This window comes from Elephas maximus, chromosome 3 (genome assembly GCF_024166365.1).
Source record: "Elephas maximus indicus isolate mEleMax1 chromosome 3, mEleMax1 primary haplotype, whole genome shotgun sequence".
Classification (NCBI taxonomy): Eukaryota; Metazoa; Chordata; class Mammalia; order Proboscidea; family Elephantidae; genus Elephas; species Elephas maximus.
In genome coordinates this window covers 157,670,364-157,692,206 of record NC_064821.1, presented here as the reverse complement: position 1 = coordinate 157,692,206, position 21,843 = coordinate 157,670,364, and the positions used below count along the sequence as shown (strand labels likewise).

At 46.4% G+C, this 21,843-nt stretch overlaps 3 protein-coding genes across 6 annotated transcripts in view; 1 reads left to right on the top strand and 2 right to left on the bottom strand.

Annotated features, from left to right (window-relative positions):
• Positions 1 to 21,843, bottom strand: part of ITGA10 (integrin subunit alpha 10) — an 80,828-nt gene that overhangs the window by 8,857 nt on the left and 50,128 nt on the right. For 2 of the 4 annotated variants that reach the window (XR_007516721.1, XM_049879871.1), the window contains exons 1-14: positions 6,609 to 7,356; positions 4,981 to 5,092; positions 4,678 to 4,787; positions 4,380 to 4,471; positions 4,035 to 4,149; positions 3,222 to 3,349; positions 2,896 to 3,044; positions 2,063 to 2,213; positions 1,686 to 1,851; positions 1,500 to 1,573; positions 1,128 to 1,272; positions 770 to 918; positions 406 to 549; positions 81 to 284 (exon numbers count right to left, since the gene is read on the bottom strand). Coding sequence is in view for 3 of the 4 variants with exons in the window: in XM_049879871.1 (XP_049735828.1) it covers positions 81 to 284; positions 406 to 549; positions 770 to 918; positions 1,128 to 1,272; positions 1,500 to 1,573; positions 1,686 to 1,851; positions 2,063 to 2,213; positions 2,896 to 3,044; positions 3,222 to 3,349; positions 4,035 to 4,149; positions 4,380 to 4,471; positions 4,678 to 4,787; positions 4,981 to 5,092; positions 6,609 to 6,660 (1,791 nt within the window). In the remaining variant the exon portion in view is untranslated. Of the gene's footprint in view, positions 1 to 80; positions 285 to 405; positions 550 to 769; positions 919 to 1,127; positions 1,273 to 1,499; positions 1,574 to 1,685; positions 1,852 to 2,062; positions 2,214 to 2,895; positions 3,045 to 3,221; positions 3,350 to 4,034; positions 4,150 to 4,379; positions 4,472 to 4,677; positions 4,788 to 4,980; positions 5,305 to 6,608; positions 7,357 to 21,843 lie in introns of those variants that run through there. The other 2 variants (XM_049879872.1, XM_049879873.1) reach the window with 2 other exon arrangements.
• Positions 7,458 to 12,844, bottom strand: PEX11B (peroxisomal biogenesis factor 11 beta). Its single transcript, XM_049879875.1, has 4 exons — positions 12,764 to 12,844; positions 11,717 to 11,832; positions 11,120 to 11,321; positions 7,458 to 8,690 (listed from the first exon to the last, which is right to left on the bottom strand). Exons 1-4 carry the CDS (start codon positions 12,817 to 12,819, stop codon positions 8,282 to 8,284), a joined length of 783 nt encoding a protein of 260 aa, XP_049735832.1. The 5' UTR covers positions 12,820 to 12,844; the 3' UTR covers positions 7,458 to 8,281.
• On the top strand, positions 12,921 to 21,388 carry LOC126073326 (gonadotropin-releasing hormone II receptor). Its single transcript, XM_049879879.1, has 3 exons — positions 12,921 to 14,040; positions 19,423 to 19,633; positions 20,149 to 21,388. The coding sequence occupies exons 1-3, from the start codon at positions 13,531 to 13,533 to the stop codon at positions 20,541 to 20,543; spliced, it is 1,116 nt and encodes a 371-aa protein (XP_049735836.1). The 5' UTR covers positions 12,921 to 13,530; the 3' UTR covers positions 20,544 to 21,388.

Here is a 21,843-nt window from a genome sequence, read left to right as displayed (position 1 = left end):
AGGGAACTTTTGATAGACAAGAACACTCTTCCCCTCCCCTTCCTACCACCATGCCCCTGCCTCATCTGGGCACTCCTGACCTGTGCAGGATGGGACCTGACTCCACTCTGGGTCCCATGATACAGGTACAGTGCACCCCGGTGTCCATCCTCCAGGGGCGCCCCCACAGCCACATCAGCGAAGCCATCTTGGTTCAAGTCAGGAAGGGCACTCATGGCAAAGCCAAACCGAGCATCCTGAGGGGGTTCTGGCTGAAGTTTCCCCCGGAGCATCAGTAAGGGCTGCTGGTGGAGGTGAGAAGATAGAAGATGCTGATCTGACAGTCCTCTCAGCCAGCCCTCAAATGTCTGTGCTTTTTCTCCCTCTACCCTCCCACAAGTCCTAGGGAGTCCTAGAAAGCCTCACCTGGCCCACCAGATACACATAAACACGTCCTGTCTCCTTGTTCAGGGGTCCCAGGAACATGGGGGCAGCAACAAGTAAGACATCAGTTGTTCCATCTCCATCTGTATCCAATGGGCAGAGCTCACTACCAAAGTATGAGCCAATCTGGGGAGTGGAGGGCCATGGTGAGCCCAGAGAAAAGGTGGTGGACTTGGTGGGAAGCACTCACCAGCCTGCCAGTCTGGTCCTCACACTACTGACAGGCTCTGCCAACTACAATTCAGCGCAGACTTCTCAGGCCCCTCTCTTGCCCCTTCACTCTCTTCTCCCACCTCCTGGAGGTCCCCCAGGGATCCAAGGGTCCCACCCTCCCTAGAATCCTTACCTGCTCCCCCTGGAGGCTCTGGGCGACCCTCACAGCCCCATCTTTCTTAAGCTGGAAAGCAATGACCTTTCCTCGATGTTTAAATCGAGGAGCCCCTGAGATAAACAGGCGGCGTCCACCTTGCAAGAGCATGGAGGAAACAGAGTAACCTGGAAGTGGGTGAGGAGTTAGGGGTGAAAATGAAAGAAGATGGAGTCAGAGTGGGGGGGGGCCTCCCTAAAGGCACTGGAGGAGGTCCAGTGAAAGAAACAAGGCAGCGAGAAGCAGGAATTACACGAGTAAAGAGGGAGTACTTCATACCCCCACTGAGGAAGTACCCCCTCCAACCACCAGTTCTCTGCAATTCTTTGCTACTCACCGAGGTAGGCTGCATGGTTCTGCAACGCAGGGGGGAATTCATCTTCCAGGGCCGTTCGTGGGGGGAAAAGGTGGTGACCCTTTTCAACCCATAGCACTGAGCCCCCCCAGTCATAGGCCCCCACCATCCCAAAGAGAATCCCATCCTGTGGGGGAGAACCAGATGTGGTCACTGAGAAGACAGTGGGGAATGAAGAGAAAAAACTCCAGGAGTGAGAGGGTCGCTGAGGGTATGCTGGGGTCAGTTGGAAAGGCAGGGGAGGTGGTTAAAGGAAGAATTTGGAAGGGCCCTAGGGCTGAGGTTGTCTGGTTCAGAGGTTGGAAGGAGTCATGAAGGGGTCAGAGGTCGGGAAGCATCATGGAGGGGTCCAACCTTCAGCCGATGAGTGGAGAAACCAATCTGAGACATTTCCAGCCCAAAGGAGCTTTCATTCTCTCCATGGGACCCTTGGGCATGAGAAAATATCAAAGCAGTATCAGGGAGAACAGTTCTTCCTTTGACCTACTGAATTCACTCCAGAACTCCCTGTCCTGTCCTGTTTCTCCAGGATATAATTACCCTCAAGGCCAAAAATCCGGTCTCCTAGTGCATCCACAATGTCAGTTAGTGCAGCCTCATCTGTGACATTGAAGAAAAATCGCTCATCTGGATCACTGGCGATAGTTCGGATTTCCTGCAGGAAAGAGCTGGGATCTCGCTGCCGCCGGAGGTAGTGACCGAGGACCTGGGATTGGGAGACCAAGGTGAGGTCTGTTAGCAGTAGAATGAAGTGTCAGAGCTGGTATAGTTCATAGCCAGCTAAAGCGAAGTGAGGGTAACATACATGGCTGAAGTCTGGGAAGAAGTTGTTGATGCCCCTGTTTTCCTCAGGTTCCCACTCCTCAATGTCTTCCCCTTACCCCAGCAAATCCTTCTGAATCCAAGATGATTCTCACCGCAATCCCATAGCGTGTCACTCTTCCAGCCTCACAGGCTTTCAGTGCTTCGGGAAGCTCCTCCCCATCGTGTGATTCTCCATCAGTGACAACCACTAGTAGCCTGGCTGCCTCTGGTCGCCCCCCACGGGACTGACTGAACCCTTCTGTACTAAGAAGAGAGAGAAAGGAGTGACGTGTGGTCAGATGTATACAGACATACACACAGGACTTAAGAACACTCTCAGCAGTTGACTGAGGTCGGGCACCTTGCCTTTTTGTCCATCCTCCTGACATCATTTAGTATGGAGACTGGCACACAGTAAGAGCTCAAATGCTTGAATGTCATAAAATACATAAAACAGCATATTATCAATGCAAATAAGTAAAAAATTCATTTATTCAATGATTCACTAAATAAATATTCCATTTGGGAGAACAAATATTAAAAGAACATAGATAAGAAGAATGGTCAGGTCCGACAAGACTTCTCTGACCTGACCATTCTTCCTTTATTCCCAGAGATAAGTTTTGGCTCATGTTCGGAAAGTGGGCTAGGATGCGAGTCAGTGGAGAATCTGAGGGTCAGCATCAAGGTTGGAGTGGAGGGAGAGAAAGAGAAAGTTCTGTCTGGGGAGATAAATAAGACAGAGACATGGAGAGACACAGACGTAGACACCTCATGAAAGTGCAACGATAGGTAGTGCAATGGCAGTTCAACTTAGCCTTATGCCACCAGCCACTATTACGCATACAAAAATAAGCATGCAAAACACACCGCGCTCTAAATCTTCCCCCAGTACATCGAGGCCTCAACACTCAGGCCTCCCACACTCCCCTTCACAATCCCTTACCAGGCCACCATTATTGCTTGGGCAGTCTTTGTTTCTCGGCCCTCCCTTCGACTCAGGTTCCTTGCTGCTCTCACCACTTCTTCCTTGGTTCGGAAATCTCCCAGGGACCACTCATGTACAGTGCTCTCCCCATACTGTACCAGTCCCACCTGAGAATAAAGTATTTGCTCAAATGGAATGTGTTTATGTATGGTAGAAGGTGGGAGAAAGTACATGAAAGAGGGGAACTGAACAACTGGATACTACTGAAGATACCACCTACATTATCTCCTCTCTTCTGTCTCTTGCTCCCACCTTCCAAGCCCCTCCATACTGCCTTCTCTTACCTGTATCTGCTCCGGGTCAATAAACAGTCTCCCGACCAGTCTTCGTAGGAAAGTCTGAACCTCAGACCAAGGGTAGATGCTGTTGGAGCCATCCAAGACGATGACAACATCCATGTATGTGGGGCAGCCTAGGAGAAGGGGTACAGGGAAGGGGAAAAGAAGTGTAGAAGGGTACTGGGTGTGAGGATAGCAAAGGAAAAGTATCACATTCAATTCAAACATTAATTGAGCAAAGACGGCACTGTGCCAGGCTCTGGGTACGTGCAGAAATAAAGGAAAGAGGAGGCCGGCGTATATACAATTACGAAAAAACAAAGCAGAGGAATTAAGTCCTATATAGAAACACAGCACTGCTCTGTGTTGTGGAAGAACAAAAGAGGGTCAATTCTGGTGGTGGACAATCAAGGGAAGCAGCAACTGATAAGATATTGAAGGGCAAGATCCCTGAGGGGTTGAGAATATAAGGAAAGGTATTTGTGTAGAAAGTACTTCAAAAACGAAGGGAGACAGAGGTACGAAAACAGATGACACAGTGGTAGTTAGGTGAATGCAGTGGTCAAAGCACAGAGTGTGTGGACAGATACAGTGAGCGCTGAGTTTTTGAAGTTGGTTGGATCAGGTCACGGAGCTTTGACAGCCCGGTAAGGAGTCTGAATGCTGTTAGGAAACATGGAACTTTTGCAGGACTCATTAGGTAGTAATGAGGATAGCCATGCAGGCCTTCTCTCAGGCTCCGTGTCCTTTTGTCTCATCTTTTTCCCACCCTGCATCCCTTCCCAGGGACTGAGTCCTCAGGCCCTTCCTCTGACTCACGTTGGGCTGTGGGTGCCAGGCTCCCCTGGGGCCTGAACGAATCATCTACACGGGCACATATCCCAGCACTGAAGACAGAGGAGCCACAAGCACGAGACCAGAGAGGAGCGCAGGCCTAGGGGTGGGTGGGGGAAAGCGTTACTCCCAGGCTTGGGAGGGCACCCTCAGAGCAGGCTTCCAACTAAAGGAGGCACTAAGACCACTCCCTGAGATTCCTTCCCTTGCTTTCTAGGGTTTTTAACTCCTTGACTACCCCCACCCTCATAGATCAGTTTCCCTTACCACAACTTCTCTTTGGTCTGCCAGGAACCTTTAGATCCCACCACCACCCTTTCCTTAGCTCACCATGAATCCCCCAACACCATCAGTCTCTAGTAGAGACATCCCCAGGTGCATGTTCACAGCAGGATGAGATGAATTTCCCAGTGGATAGTCACCTGGTTGGGGGTGGGAAGAGAATGAGATCAGAGGGTCAAGGCTGGGGATGCTTAAGGTCAGGATGATTATGGAAGAGGACGAGAAGGGGTTAGAGATAGGGAGGGGGTACAGGCTATGGGGGTGCAGAAACCAGGGCATAAGGGGTCAAAGCTACCAGGGTATTGAGGTCAGGAGTTAGGAATAGAAGAGTCAGGCATCTTCTTACCTAAGTGGCCCTTGGCACAAGGGGCATTGAGGGATCCCCCCACAGGGCAGCGATAAACATCCCCTCTCCGGTCACCTGAAGGCCCATCCCAGGGGGCACCCACCAGCATCCTGGGAGGAGGATGTGAATATAAGCATAGTGCAAGCATGACCCTTGAGGTAGGCCAGAGAGAAAGTGCATGGGTCTGGCATGTTGAAAGCCCCAGTCAACTCCAAAAGATCGGATGAGCTCAGACTCCCAACTATCTTGCCTCCCCTTCACCATCACAATCCCAATCCCATGCCTCTCCAGTTTCCCCCTCACCATCGCCGTCCACCCCCAACATGTTGTAAGACACTGTATCCAAATTCAGCCTCGGGTGGCCCTGGGAATAGGCGTGGGTGATGCACATCCAGGTTAAATGGGGAGCAGAGACCTGGGGGGCCAGGATCATAAGGTTAGCATGAAGCAGTATGAGAGGCCGATGAGAACCCAGAGACATAGCCAGAGAGAAGCAGTGAGGAGCGCTGATCTCAGTCTGTCTGCCTGCTTCTGACTCATAAGCTCTCCTGGCTTCTGTCAATGTCATGTACTCAGAGCCCCAACCACAGATGATCCCCTTCCTGTGTTTGGATCCAGATGTCTAACCTGTGGCCCTCTGCCATGCAGATGCACAGCTGTGTTTCCACTCCTGTCCTGAAATCTCATTGACAGACATGTCTGGAGGGTCAGCTTACTCTTCCACATCATCCCTCCTACACATCCTCCTCCCCAAACTGAGGGACAAGAGGGAGAGGGCCTTTCTGCAGCCCCAGCACAACCATTCCTTTCAAATTCTCCCAAAACCAGGGCCACAGGGAGAACAAGAGAGGGCTAGGGACCTCTGTGTCTGAGTCTCTTCTTGTCTTTCCATCTCTTCTTGACTCCCAGTGTCACTGTCACACTCTCTCCAATGTTTCGGTCTCTGGTTGATCCCAGCCCTGGAAACCTCAGTGGCAATTAAGTGGGTGGGGCAGCTTGCCTGCCCACACACGTGGTTTGCCATCCTTCCTTGCCAAGAGTCCCACCGCCCCAAAATTTCCGACGACCCTCCTCCTTTCTAACTCACCCACCCTCCCAACTGCCCCTCTGCCGACCTCCATGACCTCCCCAACCCTTGGCCCCCTCTAAAGGGCCCTGTAATGTCCTGGCTGATTCTTCCCTCCCCGCTCCAACCACTTTAAACTCAGAGCTGGTATTTTAGGAAACAAAGATTACAGGGCACTGGTGAGGAAAAAATGCAGGCTTCTTGTCCCTCTCAGGGTTCTTTCCCCTACTGTCCTGCTCCTTCTATTCGCGCAATCCCACTTTCAGGCCACCCCACCACCAATGGCTATAGCTCTATCCCAAGCCATGCCCATTTTCAGAAAGATGTTTTGTACATGACCCTTTTTGCATGATACTGGCAAGGGCTGTATGACCAGGACTGTAGCTCAGTGGTTAGATAATCCCAGAGTTCTGACCACACCAGTTAGTCAGTTATGCCTCAGGCCCCAGAGACCACCAAGGGTAGGGGAAGTAGGGAGGGGGACAACAGCAATGACTAGCCACGTGGAAGGTCATGGGAATGTTTCTTTTCTCTTTACTCCTCCAGGGCTTAGGAAAAAGGTTTTAGGTAACTAGACACAAATCTTAAGAAGGACCCTGGCCAGTTTCAGCATCCTACAAGTCTCAATATCAAAGTAGTGATATGTGTGGGTGCAAGAGGGCAAATACGTATGTGCACACACGCATGAGAGAGCACAAGCATGTGTGCATATACACACACATATGCACACAGTCTATAGTAATGCAGAATCAGCGCTAACCTCCCACTTTAACTCCCAAAGAATTTCAACCCTAAACGTCCTAATGCCAAACAATTCCATGTATCTTCCACTCCCATCAGAAGCCAAGAAGTTAAGCTCCCTCACCGGTCAGGAACATCAGGGGCAAGGACAGGTGAGGGATGAGGGGTAGCTCCATGCCTGGATGTTCTTCTGTCCGTATGAGAAGTCTTCTGTGCCTCTGTCCCTCTCCTTTTCTGTTTTCTTTACTTTCCCTCCCATCCTGCCCCCTCCCACTGGCAGCTAAAAATAAAGCTGGAAGGAATGGGAGGAGTGATGGTGGGGAACTGTGGGGAGCCCCAGACCAAGAGGAGGACTGAGTGCTTTCAGTCTATTTCTCTGCCTTGGTGCTGCCCCCTGGAGGCCTCATCTCAAAATACAAAGAGAACACATTTCTTGACCACTTAGGCTGTTTCTTTTTATCTTTTGTTGTTCCCAGTTCAATAATGATTTCGTTGGGTTTGGAATAGAAGATAGAAGTACGAGATAGATTATTTTTCTTTCACAACCTTATCTATCCCAACCTGGCATATGGAAAATAAAAGAGCTGATAACAGTGATACCACATTCCCAGGGGAGTCCCTCCATGTGAAGCTACAGCCACAAACTAAGCCATACCAGCCCCATTCCACTTACTTCTATTTGTGGCACTTACTCTATGCTGCCTGGTGGCATTATAGCTTTAGGAGGGACTATAACATGGTGTGGGGTCGGTTTTGTGGACCCAGATTGCTTTACCATTAAACTCCATCTCCTCAACTATGCTGTAAAGTTCTTGAAATGGAACCATGGAGCTTCTTAGCACCTAGTATTGTGTCCTGCACATGGTAACTACTCGATAAAAAGTCTGTGGATGATGATGCTAGTGGCCAATCCCATGAAAAACCCAAACCATGGTGACAGAAATACGGGTCTCAGATAACCAGAACACAAATGTTGATGGGCAAACTGATCTTTAATTTGCTGGCCTGGAAGGCTTGCTCTCCATCTTGGGCATGGGCCACAGCTATTTACAGACTCTCTGTACAGTATTTACAGGAAGATACTAGACACAACATCATTCTGAGTAGGCAAAGAAAGGGTAAGAATAAGCTGGGGAACAAATCTTTGAAATCAAAGTAGAAGCAGAAATCTGTAGATGTGATTCAAGGGAAGGATAAGGGGCAAGTCATGAGGGAGTTTGGTGAAGTAGACATGAGGGAAGAAGAGGAAGTATTAAATAACTCTTGGAACAGAGGTTGGGGGAGAGTCCACTAGGACTTAAAGTCTTAAAATTATGATTTGGAGTTTGAAGGTGGGAAAATCTACCACAAGCCACCTCTGTGAGAAAAAGAAGGCAGTTAGAATCTTACAGACCAAACCTTCCAACACCCCTTCTTTTCCCCAAAAGGTAATGCTGCTGATTAAATTCCCAGGACAGGGAACTGAGAAGGTGAAAGAGAGAGACATATACACACAGAATCTTAAATACGTTTAAGAGGGGAAAGTTAAAAAGAATCAAGGGAGACACAGACAATGTAATAAAGGAGGAAAAGAACAAAAGTTGAGGCAGATTTGGACATCAGACTCATCCAAACTGACTTCAGGAGTCACCTTTCCTCTCCTCACCTCATCAACCCCAGAGCTTCTCCCTCCACCCTCCTCATCGCTGGATCTGAACTTCAACCAATGGGTAGAGTTAGAACAAGGCTGGTACATCAGGGGTGATCTACGATGCCATCTCATCAATTCAGGTCCCCTCCTTACCCTGCACCAGAATGTCAGGGCTTGAGTCGTAGCCATGGACAGATTAGGGTGAGAATAGACAGGATAGAGGACACGAGGCCACAAAACCCCACAATACCAGGGCCACAGCGCCAGAGGCCTAGTTTGTCCAGTGGAATAAAGAGATCACAAGCATTTCTGACCACATCCAGCAGAAGCGGGGGATGGCCTCGAAGAACCTGAGCTAGGAGCAGGATTTGCAGTCGAAACTTCAGAGCCAGTTGGGGCAGGCCTCCTCCTCCTGGAGTCCCTGATAGCCCAGGACCCCCAGTTTCAATTCCTTCTGGGGCTCCTCCCCCGGAACCCTTCAGTCGCCGGCTACAAGCTGCAGACTCCTGTTCCATTAGTAGGCGAATCTCATAGGCATCTCGGCTCAAATTCATGATGAGGGAAAAGAGATAGTACCTGGGATACACAGGGCACAAGGGTCAGTAAGAACATGTACACTTACTTTAAACATCCCCACTTTAATGTTTTTTTTCCCCTTAGTGATGGAAGGGATTACACTGGAAACACTAAAAGTAAATGTTATTGCCCACCTTTAGAAATGTCCTCCCACCTTCCTGCAATTAACGAGCGTCTATGTGTACCTTAAAATTCTGGCTTAAAATTAGTGAACATCATTTATTCTTCCAAGATAAACCTCAACTTTCACTTTCCACTTGGCAACATCCATCAACATGAGCTACAACAATGCAAACTTCTTTTTAAAGAACAAGCTTCAGTTGTTTCAGTGACTTAAGAGACATGACAGACCTAAATCTATTAGATTATAAATTCCTTAAAAACAATGTCTGTTTTTTTATTTTTAAATTTTTAATTCACTCAGAGCACTGACAACAGTATCTGCACTCAACAAACTGTCCTACCTCCGAAACATCTAGAGAACTCACATCTCTCTAGCTCACCCTACAACCACAGTCTAAGCCACCATCAATTCTCACCTAGACTACTTCTTTAGCCTTTTAACTGGTCTCTCTATGGCCAATCTTGCCCCCTAGGCAACAATCCAATCTCATATGGTAGTCGGCATAAATATAAATAACATAATAATTTCTCTTATAATTTTTCGTATCTTCCTATCACATTTACAATAAAACCTAGACACCACAGGCAGGTTTGCAGAGCTCAACAACATTTGGCCCTTGCCTACCTCTCTAACTTCATTTTGTACCATCCTTTCCCTTGATCACTATATTCCAAACACACTGGTTTCTTTCTATATTTTGATCCCATCAAGCTTGCTTCTGCCTTAGGACCTTTGCATTCCCTCTACCTGGAATGCTCTTCTCCTGAAATCTTCATATGGTTGGCTCTTTCTTGTTCATCAGGTCTAGCTTAAATGCCACCTCTTTGAAGAGGCTTTCCCTAACACGCCAGTCTGAAGTAGCTAGCCATTTACCCTCTACCACATGATCCTATTTTACCTTCCTGCATAGCACTTACTATTATCTGGTATTTTTCTTATTTATTTATGTCTGTCTCCACCTGTTAGAATGTAGCCCCACAGGAGCAGGGAGTGTGTTTGTCTTTATCACTGTACCCCCAGTCTAGACCAGTGTCTGCCACATAGCGAGAGCTCAATAAATATTTGCAGAATAAAATTAATAAACCCGGCATATGGACTCTTCTTGGGAGTTGTTTCTCCATCTCACTCCAGCCAGCCTTAGCTCCAACTCTCATACCTGGTAAGTCATGTTATAGCTGTAGAGCAGTGAAAATACAAAGAAAATCAAGGTGGACATGGAGATGGGAACGGAATAAGATGCTAACATAATGAAAAATGCAATGAGAATCGTAGGGAGACAAAGAAATAAATACAGATGATGTGTAAACAGAAAATTTTACACCCAAAATATATTTCTCTCCACCTTCATTGAAAGCCACATCCCTAGTCCAAGCAAACATCATCTTTTGCCCATACTAGGCATCTCTTTCCCCACTGCAATCCATTTTCTACATTACAGCAAGAGAGATCTTCTTCAAACACAATTTGAATCTAGTCATGTCTCTGCTCAACACCTTTTAGTAACTTCCCACTGTGCTCGGGATTAAATTTAAGCAAAACAAAACAAACAAACAAAAAAATTTCATCATTCCTAAAACGCCCTGCACGATCTGGCCCCTATCTACCTCTCCAGTTTCGACTTAAGCCCTTTACTCAATAGTGCCCACCACACTAGCTTTCTATTTTTCTAATTTCTGAAATTTTTTTCTAGATTTACGGCCTTAGAACATATTATGTTCTCTGTTTATAAAGGTCTTCTCTGCTACTTTGCTTTGTCTAACTCCTACTTAGGCTACTGAGAAGAACTCGGTCAGAAGAACAAAGAGTTCTTCTGACCATTCAGTCTAAATTAGCTTCTCTTGTTATACTCTCATAATATCCTGTACTCTTCCATAAATATATCTGAGTGGTTATTTGTTTTAATATCTGACTCCTCCACTAGACTGTAAGTGAGAGTGTAAATGAGAGTAAGAACAATATCTGTTTGGCTCTTTGCTTTATCCTCTAGCCAGTAGTAAGCACCAAATAAATATTTCTTGGAATGAATGAATGAGTAGGAAGTGAGGTGAATCTGTGGTATAGATAGTAGAATCAAAGCAATGCAATATCTTCTCTTAGTCATTCATCACAGAAGATCATCTGTCTTCCACCTGCCCCCATTCACTATTCTCTAACAGGTTAAGATCTGAATGAATATATGAAGCCAAGTGATTGAGTAGACTTCTATACTCTGGAAAGACCCAGTGGAAGGGTCCTTCTTTCATAAAAGGCAAGCTAGGCAGTATGAAGAATGCAAAAAGTCTTGTAGTTAGAAAGGATATCAAACCTGAATGAACGCTGGGCCCACTTCTCCTGATCCACACGGGGAGCCAATCCAGACTTTCCAGCCCATAGGACATTATCACAGGCGAAGTACAAGGCTCTATTGAGGTGACTAACAGTGATGCAGAATCTCAGTACAACATCTGAGAGGTGCACAGCTCGTTTGGCTGACTCGAGGGCATTTGCTGAGTTACCCAGACGTAGAACTTGAGGATTAGCAAGGAAAAGCAAGGATTTAGAAGGAGAGGCAGACAGACAGCAAGATGCAGAGAAAGAGAGAAAGCAAGGGTGAAAGTGGAGCAAATGACAAAAACAAACAAAAAGAGCAGAAACGGTTTATTATTTTTTGCTTCAAATTTTAATTAATTTTTGTCCCAGTTTAATTTTCTCAAATTTGCCCTTATTCCCTCTGATCCTTCATTACTCCCTTACCCCCCGCCACAGTCTTATCTTGATAGGGAGGCAGGTGGAGGATAAATGTAGAGCCAAATGAGGGAGAAAAACTGGCATAAAAGGTGAAAAACAGAAGAAGGGACTAAGGGAGAAAAGCTGGGGATGGAGGATGTGTTGGGGTGACAAAAGGAAAGGCACAGCTACTTACGCTTTCTTCCAAGGCTCAAATGACCCTCCAATTGTTGAATCTGTTTCTGTAACTCAGGACTGGCCCCATGTTTCTGCAGTGCATGACCAAGAAGACAGCAAGCATACTGGGCAGCCCTGGAGGAGAGGACAGGCAAGATAAGCTGGAAATACCCCCTAACATTCTCCTCAAAAAATGTTCTCCAACAGGCAGATATGGACTTCCCCCTTTCCCAGTTCAAGACCATTCCCCTTCTCCTCTTCATGCCCATATCTCACCCTTTCTCCTGAGGGCCTGGGAAGGAAAGACATAAAGATAACAAAGAGTCTAAAGGTCACAGCCTTGTAGACCCTGTGGAGCAGTTCTACTCTGTACACATGGGTTCTGCATGAGCCAGAGTTCACTCCACCAAAGTTAACAACATAACATCAAAGGGGGTGAGGAGCACTGTTCAGAGCTGACAAAATAAGACACTGGACAATGATAAAACGAGAAAGGGAAAGTGAAGGCAGAGAAGGCTCTTCACAGGTACATCACTGTAGGCCTCTCTGTGATACGTTGAGGGTTGTGTGTGTGGTGGGGGTAGGGGCGATTGTTGCAGGGCAGTTTATTCTTCATAATAGATAAGCTAAGAGATTTCAAAGCCCTCGAGCTGAATGCACACCAGAAGACAGAGCGAAGGCAGAGGAGTTCCCATGTGACAGCAGAGGAAGGGGACGGGGAAGCTGGCAATGCCTCCTCAGCTCTGGGGACAGAGCCTGGGTTGCTGTCCGCCGCGGAGTTAACGCCCCTCATTCCACCACCGCCCAGCGAGGGAACTGTTGGCTCCGTGTGTGCACGGCAACCCTCAGCTGTCTCCACACTGGCCCACTCGTGCCTCAATTTCCCCATCTTTCTCGTGAGCACAAACGAATCATCGCCTCACGGCCAGCTCAAATGTGAACCTCAAGGTCTGTTCGGGCCCCCGTAGCCGGAGCTGACCCCAACCGACACCCGTAGTCTGAACCGACCTCTCCTCGCGAGGGTCTTCCTCTGTCCACCCTCCCCCCACTCCTATTTGGGCCGCACCTACACAGCCGCTCCCGGGCCTGGCTCTGAGCGCTGAAGCGGACCCAGGCGTCCATGACAGCGGCAGCCCCGGCTCCACCGCCCCGCTCCCGCCCCACTTCCCGCCCCTAGTCACGCCTCCTGGACGACCAGACAGTGCCTCGCGAGGGACAAACAGTGTCAGAACAGACAGCGTGTGGAGACCGTCCCTAAAGTGGGACTTCAGGACGAGAGTCTCTTGTCTCTAGGCCTCCACCCGCGTGTTTCTATGCATGTGTCTCCGTCAGAGCGTCCCCTTATCAGAGGGTCTTATTCCCATAGCACGCCTCAGGCGGCTCATGCTTCTTTAAATATTCTGGACCGAGGGCGGGCCCTGCAGCGGTGAGGGCGGAGCGAGAAGGCACTGCAGGGATCTCGCCGCGGCCGCCGGAAATTGCCCCTTCCGGGGGGATGCACCCAGCCGAGCGCCTCCGACACTGGCACGAACGCGCGCGAATTAGGACTCAGAGGCTGAGGTCTATGGCAGTAGGAGCTCGGAGCCCACTGACGAGTGTCCAAGAGGAAAGGAACATGATCAGCGCCAGATCCTGGTTCCCTGTAGGACCCTGACGATTGGACAGGTGACCTCCTCCAGAACACAGATGGAGAATCTCCAGAGACAGAGACTTTAGTGGGCGAAATCCGCTATAACCAGCTCCGGATCCTGAAAGGGAGGGCAAAGAATCAGTGGCAGAAGCTAACCGCTTCACACTTGCACTTCATGCCCACGCTTTCCCTTCCAGGCTACAATGTCTACAGGCAACGGCACCCCTTGGGGGTCAGCAGCAGGGGAGGAGGCCTGGGCGGGATCCGGAGTGGAGGTTGAGGGATCAGAGCTGCCCACCTTCTCAGCCGCAGCCAAGGTCCGAGTAGGAGTGACCATTGTGCTGTTTGTTTCTTCAGCTGGAGGGAACCTGGCCGTATTGTGGTCAGTGACACGGCCGCAACCCAGCCAGGCCCGCCCCTCGCCGGTCCGGCGACTTTTTGCCCATTTAGCAGCTGCAGATTTACTGGTCACTTTTGTGGTTATGCCCCTAGATGCCACCTGGAATATCACTGTTCAGTGGCTGGCCGGGGACATCGCCTGTCGGACACTCATGTTCCTGAAACTAATGGCCATGTACGCCGCAGCTTTCCTGCCTGTGGTCATTGGGCTTGACCGTCAGGCAGCAGTACTCCACCCGTTTGGACCCCGCTCAGGTGGAAGGAAGCTTCTGGGGGCAGCTTGGGGTTTTAGTTTCCTGCTTGCCTTGCCCCAGGTGAGTGAGTTCTTGGGACTCAGGCCTGGGCTGGACAGGAATTTGGGTGCATAGCATGAGCCTTGGGAGTCAAAGGATGTGCATGGCAGCCTTAGCCATAAATCCTCAGAATTGGCCCAAAGGAGGAGGATTTGCTATCATTTTGGCAAGTTAAAATCATTTGCATGTTAATTTGCATCTCTGTCTAAGAGCCTACCTTTTTACAGCTTTTATGCTTCTTAGGACAGAATGCACCGACAAACATTTTCAGGTTCTCTGGTTTCTTGGGAGGATTCTTGTCCCACTAGAAGTCTCCAGTGGGGGCTTATGTAGTGGTGAAAAATGAAAGAAATGAGCTTTGGCAAACATTCACTAAGGTAGCCAGCTTATATGAGGCAGTACACCCAGGCAGTGTGATTGGGTCAAGGTTTTGTCTCTTTTGGCTTCTGTACAAAGCTAACTACTCCTTGTAAGTGTATTTGTGGTTTCCTGTGTGATAGCTAGGGAGTCTTGGTGGATTTTTTTTTTCAATATTTGTGTGTCATATTTGGAAAACCAGTGTAATAAAATGGAAGGCACCTCCCTCTAAAGATCCTTGGGACAGAGGGAGCCCACTAAACATTGCCCCAGACTACCAGTAATATTTTGTGGGAAAGTGTATTCCCATATGAAATTTTCAAAATCCATATTACCAATCAAAAATTTGAACACCATTAGTAAGAATGCGTTCCATTACTGAAAACACATGCCATCATGAAAACATTCAAAACACTAAAAAATTGGAGCTTAAAAGGGTTAAAGTAGTACCCCCTGTCTGTGCCTCTGCCTTCAGCTTTTTGTTACTTAATACTTGGCTTCCACCTCATTTATTCTCTGATATCCATCCCCTTTAGAAGATCCAGTGAAGAAAAACTCTATGCCAGGGAGGAAACTTATATGGGGGTTTAATAAAAAGGGACTGAAGTCAGGAGTTTTGGGTAAAACTTTGTGGTACATTCGTTGATCTAGTCAAAAAATGCATTATCTCCAGGTACACTCAAGTGCTAAAGATAGAGCAAGATAAAGCTGAATTTTCTTTGAGTCCTTTGTTAAAGAAATCCCTTACTCTTTTGTGTGTAACTGGAAACAACTGACCAACTCTGTGTAAATGATTTTAGAATAGGTATTTCCCTTCCTTATCTCCTCAACCTTCCTTTTTCCCACATCTTAACCTTTATCTCCCAACCACCGACTCCACTCTCCCAGGATCCACCTGGTCTTATCAAAAGAAAACATTCTGAACAAAACGGCCCAAATCATTTACTCGTTCCAATTGTCAGTCCTCCTAACTTTCCTCTAAAAAGCTCTTAGTTCTTTGTCTCAGCAGAGTTGGGGCTCAGACTTAGTTCTGGTATCTTACTCTCCCCGATGTAGTGATCCTTCCCTATTACAATTCTCCATCTTCCCCCCACCGCCACATTTAGTCCTTTCCCTTCCCTTACAATCATCCTTTTTTTTTTTTTTAATTTTTATTGTGCTTTAAGTGAAAGTTTACAAATCAAGTCAGTCTCTCACACAAAAACTTACATACATCTTGCTTAATACTCCCAAGTGCTCTCCCCCAATGAGACAGCCCACTCCCTCCCTCCACTCTGTCTTTTCATGTCCATTTCGCCAGCTTCTAACTGCCCCCCCCCCCCACACTCATCTCTCCTCTGGGAGGAGATGCCAACATAGTCTCAAGTTTGTCCACCTGATCTAAGAAGCTCACTCCTCACCAGCATCCCTGTCCAACCCATTTTCCAGTCTAATCCCTGTCTGAAGATTTGGCTTCGGGAATGGTTCCTGTCCTGGGCCAACGAAGGTCTGGGGGCCATAACCACTGGGGTCCTTCTAGCCTCAGTCAGACCATTAAGTCTGGTCTTTTTATGAGAATTTGGGGTCTGCATCCCACTGTTCTCCTGCTCCCTCAGGGGTTCTCTGTTGCGTTCCCTGTCAGGGCAGTCATCGGTTGTAGCTGGGCACCATCTAGCTCTTTTGGTCTCAGGCTGATGTAGTCTCTGGTTTATGTGGCCTTTTCTGTCTCTTGGGCTTGTAATTACCTTGTGTCCTTGGTGTTCTTCATTCTCCTTTGATCCAGGTAGGTTGAGACCAATTGATGCATCACAATCATCCTTTTTGAATAAAAGTCACCCTTGCCTGTTTTCACATGGTCCAGTGAAATTATTTCTTTGATAAGCAACAAAGTCCTGATTTCAAGAAATTTACAGAACAGTGCAGGAGACAAATTAGTAGGCAATTAAAAGTGTGCAGTCGAAAGTATAAAGCTAAAGGTAAGCATAAAGAGCCTAAGAACAATGGAGGGATGTCTGACCCAGTCTTGGACAGTCAGGAAAAACTTCCCCAAGATGTTAAAATTTGCTTCTCGAAAGATGGATGGGAGGTGGGGGGGGGGGGGGATTAAAAACAGTGAGTAATGAGCCTGGAGGGGAAGGGCCAGCTCGCATATATTAAGTTTGTACTCTATCCTGAGAGTAGTGGAGAGACTAAAGCAATTAAAAGGTAGAGGGTGATATAATCAGTTGTGTACTTTTTACTTTGGCTCTGTTGTAGAATGGATGTCAAAACTGGATAGAAAAGGAGCACCTCACCTTGAGGACCAGTTAATTGAATCTCAGTCTTGAAAAGGACCTAGAAATGTAGGGAAAAGCTTAAGTGTAAAGCAATTCCTTATAAACAAAACAAAAAACCACTACCCTGATATGGGGGGTGGGGGGTGTTGCGGGTAGGAATAGAGCAAGCAGCATCTCTGAGACTACAGTATTAGGATTCTTATGTCTGCTAGGAGGCTAAGAATGGTATTAATTTCAATCTGTACAATGAGAATGCATCATAGATAAACTTAGATTTAAAGCTTGATCCTTAAATCCTCAATATTAGAAGTATAACTAATAAAAGTTAATCTGGGTATAATTCTAAGACAAATAAGTAATATTGCTCCCAACAGTATGTTGTAAACATGAACCTCTATTACCCCAAGCTTCAAAAAGAAGCTTGTCACCACAGTGCAATAGAATTACACAGTTGGACTTAAGTACATGAAGCAAATTTTCAATATGGATTGGGAATCAGAAGTCTGTTTTTGTTGCATTGTTTACTTGTTTTTACTTTGCTTTTTTTCCCCCCTGAGTCTAGGCTGTACTGCTAAGTAGGTGTATGGCTTTGGCCAAGTTAGATGAAATTTGTGGGCCACAAGAGATGAATTGCATTCCTTCTTACAGCTTGACAATCTGACAATAATTGCAATGTCCATTTGCTTCACTGGCAAACTGGTGGTAAGAAATATGAAACATGTGCAAAGGTGATATTTTTGGTTCCACATTAGGGTCGCCCTGAGTAAATTCTGCATTGTCCATTAGCTGTAACTGTATCTAAAATATGGGTCTCAATTAAAATTTTTTTTTTTTAATTTGGTGTTATTTTGGTGAGGGAGTATTGTAGGTAGTTAGAAATTACTTATTTTTATAGACTGAAATTTCCAAGTATCAGAAGTATTTGAAAGGAAGCTTTATATAGTAAGTAGTAAATTTTGAATAAAAATAGGGAAAAGGAGAAGTTAGAGGAGGACTATGGACCAAACTGAAGTACAGAAGCCTTGACAAACTTTTATACCTATTCTCATAATGTCTCCAGTACTTTTAGGCATAGCACACAAAACAAAACAAAACAAAACAAAAAACCCAGAATATATGAACTTAAGATAGGGAAAGAGGAAAGGCCCTTATCAGACACTGTTACTCAACTTGCTTAGAGTAGACTGATCATAACTCCAAGCAGTTCATAAAGCTTGTATGTCTGTGGCTGATACTATTCATCTTTCCTAAAAGTCCCTCATGCCTGCTGAAATGACTTCTCCAAATGCCTTTGACTTAGGAACCTGTTACCTACTGAACTTGCCTTTTATCAAAGGAATAGTAATTCAATCTACATTACCTGAACCAAGGTACTAACCCTGAAGCTTGAAACTGAGAAGTACTCTTTACTGATTCAAATAAACAAACAAAAAATCCAGCACCTTACCAAAAAGGGGGAGGGGCAGCCAATAGCATGTGGAAAATGTTATGTTGTTAGGTGCTGTCGAGTCCGTTCCAACTCATAGCGACCCTAAGTGTGATAGAATGAAACACTGCCGGTCCTGCACCATCCTCACAATTGTTGCTCTGTTTGAGCCCATTTTTGCAGCCACTGTGTCAATCTGTCTCATTGAGGGGCTTCCTCTTTTTTGCTGACCCACCACTTTACCAAGCATGATGTCCTTCTCCAGGGACTAGTCCCTCCTGATAACATGTCCAAAGTACATGTGATGAAGTCTCACCATCCTCACTTCTAAGGAGAATTCTGGCTGTACTTCAAGACAGATTTGTTTGTTCTTCTGGCAGTCCATGGTATATTCAGTATTCTTCCCAGCACCATAATTCAAATGCATCAGTTCTTTGGTCTTCCTTATTCATTCTCCAGCTTTCATTATCCAGCTTTCACATGCACATGAGGCAATTGAAAATACCATGGCTCGGGTCAGGGGCACCTGAGTCCTCAGAGTGACTGCTTTTTAGCACTTTAAAGAGGCAGCAGATTTGCCCAGTGCAATACATCATTTGATTTCTTGACTGCTGCTTCCATGGCTGTTGCAACTTCAGTATTTTCTCTGTTTATCATGATGTTGCTTATTGGTCCAGCTGTGAGGATTTTTGTTTTCTTTATGTTGAGGTGCAATCCATATTGAAGGCAGTAGTCTTTTATCGTCATCAGTAAGTGCTTCAAGTCCTCTTTGCTTTTGGCAAGCAAGGTTGTATCATTTGCATATTGCTGGTTGTTAACGAGTCTTCCTCCAATCCTGATGCTGCATTCTTAAAATGTTAAGTTTTATTATTTAACATTATTTCAGTGTTATTGTGCATAACACTATTTATTACTAAAGGTAACTTCACAAAGTGGCCATAAAATGGCCTGAAATTTTAGCAGCACCCATTTTATGCAGGATTTCTTTTTTCTTCAAAATTCATCACAGACACACCAAGAAGATCATTTCAGCTAAAAATGTTAGTGAGGTGGTAGATATATATATATATACATGTAAAGTGCAATGTTAGAATAGTAGTTGAGAAGGCAAGATTCTTCTAAGTTTCAGAATTTCACAAACTTAGTGGACAGCTCCATATTTAAGCCTAAAGGGAAGTTAGGGATTTTCAAGATACATTGCTAACTTTTTTAAAAATGACACATGCATGAACCATTGCTCAGTACTGCACTGTTCACCTGGGATTAATGTAGGATTAAGGGTGAACTGGGAGGAGATACTGTGACATAGGAGAATGGGGCAGGGGAGGGAGGGACCATTTCTAATAGTCCTCAACTCCACTCCAGCTGTTCCTGTTCCATACTGTCCACCGAGCTGGCCCAGTCTCTTTTACACAGTGTGTCACCAAAGGCAGCTTCAAGGCTTGCTGGCAAGAGACCACCTATAACTTCTTCACCTTCTGCTGCCTCTTTCTGCTGCCATTGACTGCCATGGCCATCTGCTATAGCCGCATTGTCCTCAGTGTGTCCAGTCCCCGGAAAAGGAAAGGGAACCATGGTGAGATTCCAATCCCAGGCCCTAATCCTCACCCCCAAAGTTGTTGCCTCTAGCCTAATGACCTAGCTCTCTACCTGACAGCTGTCAGTCACTAATCCAAAGTGAGACCTTCACCTTATCTCCAGCACCTGATGCTACAGATCATTTTACTGAATGCATTTGATTCTAAGCAGTCTCTAGTCCTCTGAAGTCAAGTTAGCTGGGCAAGGATTCAGGAGGAAGGTGGTCTGTATTTTTCCTGTACTCTGTGACGCTGTCAAGTCTTGAGATAGATGTGGTGACTTCATACAACGCGGTAGCTTGATCAACACCCTTTCCCCAGCATGTTGGCCACAGTCCCTGGGGGGAGGGGATATGGAGTCCCAGGTTGGAAAGGGGAAGAGGGGTTGGAGCGTTTATTTCCAAGGGCAGGGGGAGAGCTCCATCTCATTATCTCTGCCCTGCCGCTAATGCATCCTATACTCTGTTCAGAAGCTGAGTGGCTCTGAACCCGAGTATATTTTCTACATTCCCAGCCTCTGCTGATGAATTTGCACTCCGCCGCTCTTTAGACAATCGCCCTCGTGTCCGCCTGCGGGCCCTGCGACTGGCCCTCCTTGTCTTGCTGACCTTCATCCTCTGCTGGACACCTTATTACCTGCTGGGTCTGTGGTACTGGTTCTCCCCCACCATGCTAACTGAAGTCCCCTCCAGCCTCAGCCACATCCTTTTCCTCTTTGGCCTCCTCAACGCTCCTCTGGATCCTCTACTCTATGGGGCCTTCACACTTGGCTGCCGAAGAGGGCACCAAGAACCGGGCGCAGCGTCCTCCAGGGAAGAAGGGTCTGGCAGAATGCCCCTGAGACAGCTAGAAGCACACACAAATGTAGGAGCAAGTAGGGCAGGAGAAACCAAAGAGACATTCCTATAACATCCATTTGCTTAGGACAGAGTATATAGGTACGGAATTATTACCATAAGCACATCTCACTGCTACTCTAGATCTCTTCTAAGAAAAAAATACTGAGCTGTGTCTATACTCTGACTCCAGCTGATATTTAATTAAGATTATGTCCAATGTAAAAACGCATGTAGAACTCAGTCCCTGGGAGAAGTATCTTCATAATGACTTATACTGCCTTACTGAAAATAGTGCTTCAGAACTTTCAACTCTACTTAGAGCAGAAAGCAAGTTTAAGTGTAGAAAACAAAAATGGGACATTTATTCATAACTCAAACACAGGGCAGGTAGGGTGAGAGTAAATATGAACACAGCAAGTTCTACCCCAGCCCAATTTCTCCAAGGCCACACCATCAAATGGAATGTCGGGGGAGAACACATGGACAACAGAGGACCTGTCAGTGCCGCCTCTGGTCTGGACTCCTGCTGCGTCTTCAGGCACCTCTAGCGAAAAGGAGGGGGTGACATACAAAGCCCCTGTTCTGTTCTGCTCACATTTCCTTACCAAGATAGTTACTCTGTTTTCCATTTTATCTCCTCTTGCTTTTGGGCGGACCTTGAAAAAAAACACCAGTTGATGCTGATGGGCTGTTCCATCAAATCCTGGCCATTGAGCTCCTCCATGGCAGCCTGGGCCTCCTTGTATGTTTAGTACTCAACTAGAGCATACCCCTAGGGGATATGAAAAAAACATATCAAAACCCTCCTATTTCACCAAGCGTCATTAGATACCGTCTTCCTCATAGCTAAGCTCATATTTAAACAGAAAAACGTAATCTTTTAAAAATGAACTGTATGTATATATCTATGTTGTCTATACAATGTATTTGTTTCTGTTTGTCTCTTTGTTATGTCTAACAAAATCAATTTCCAATATGATTTTATTTCAACTTTGCTTTTGGCCAAGCAGAGTAAACATGGGAAAAGTCACGACTAATTCTAAGGGTTATAGGGGAAGGGAGGCAATTAAATGTCATTTATGATACCTTCAGGTATCCTGTACGCCTGTGCATGGCAAGATAGTCCTTGCCCTCTCCACCTTACCTCCTCTTACCCTTAGGCAGACCCCAAACAAAATACCAGCCCAAGCAGATTGGATGTCCCAGTTACTCTGAGCTTTCTTTTTTTTTCCTTGATGAGGTGGGTACCTTTGAAGTGGAGAGGGAGAAGAGGACTGGGAAGACATACAAGTTAAAAAACAAAACAATTGCTTTTGAGTTCATTCTGGCTCATGGTGACCCCATGTGTTCTATAGTAGAACTGCACACAA

What these genes read in the sequence shown, in the direction of transcription:
- PEX11B (XM_049879875.1), bottom strand. Translation starts at nt 12,819, where the DNA reads ATGGACGCCTGGGTCCGCTTCAGCGCTCAGAGCCAGGCCCGGGAGCGG. An exon ending in GCCCGGGAGCGGCTGTGTAG is followed by an intron (nt 11,833 to 12,763) that starts GTGCGGCCCAAA and finishes CCTCTCCTCCAG; the next exon opens with GGCTGCCCAGTATGCTTGCT. An exon ending in TTTGAGCCTTGGAAGAAAGC is followed by an intron (nt 11,322 to 11,716) that starts GTAAGTAGCTGT and finishes CTAATCCTCAAG; the next exon opens with TTCTACGTCTGGGTAACTCA.
- LOC126073326 (XM_049879879.1), top strand. Translation starts at nt 13,531, where the DNA reads ATGTCTACAGGCAACGGCACCCCTTGGGGGTCAGCAGCAGGGGAGGAG. An exon ending in TCCTGCTTGCCTTGCCCCAG is followed by an intron (nt 14,041 to 19,422) that starts GTGAGTGAGTTC and finishes ACTCCACTCCAG; the next exon opens with CTGTTCCTGTTCCATACTGT. An exon ending in GAAAAGGAAAGGGAACCATG is followed by an intron (nt 19,634 to 20,148) that starts GTGAGATTCCAA and finishes CTACATTCCCAG; the next exon opens with CCTCTGCTGATGAATTTGCA.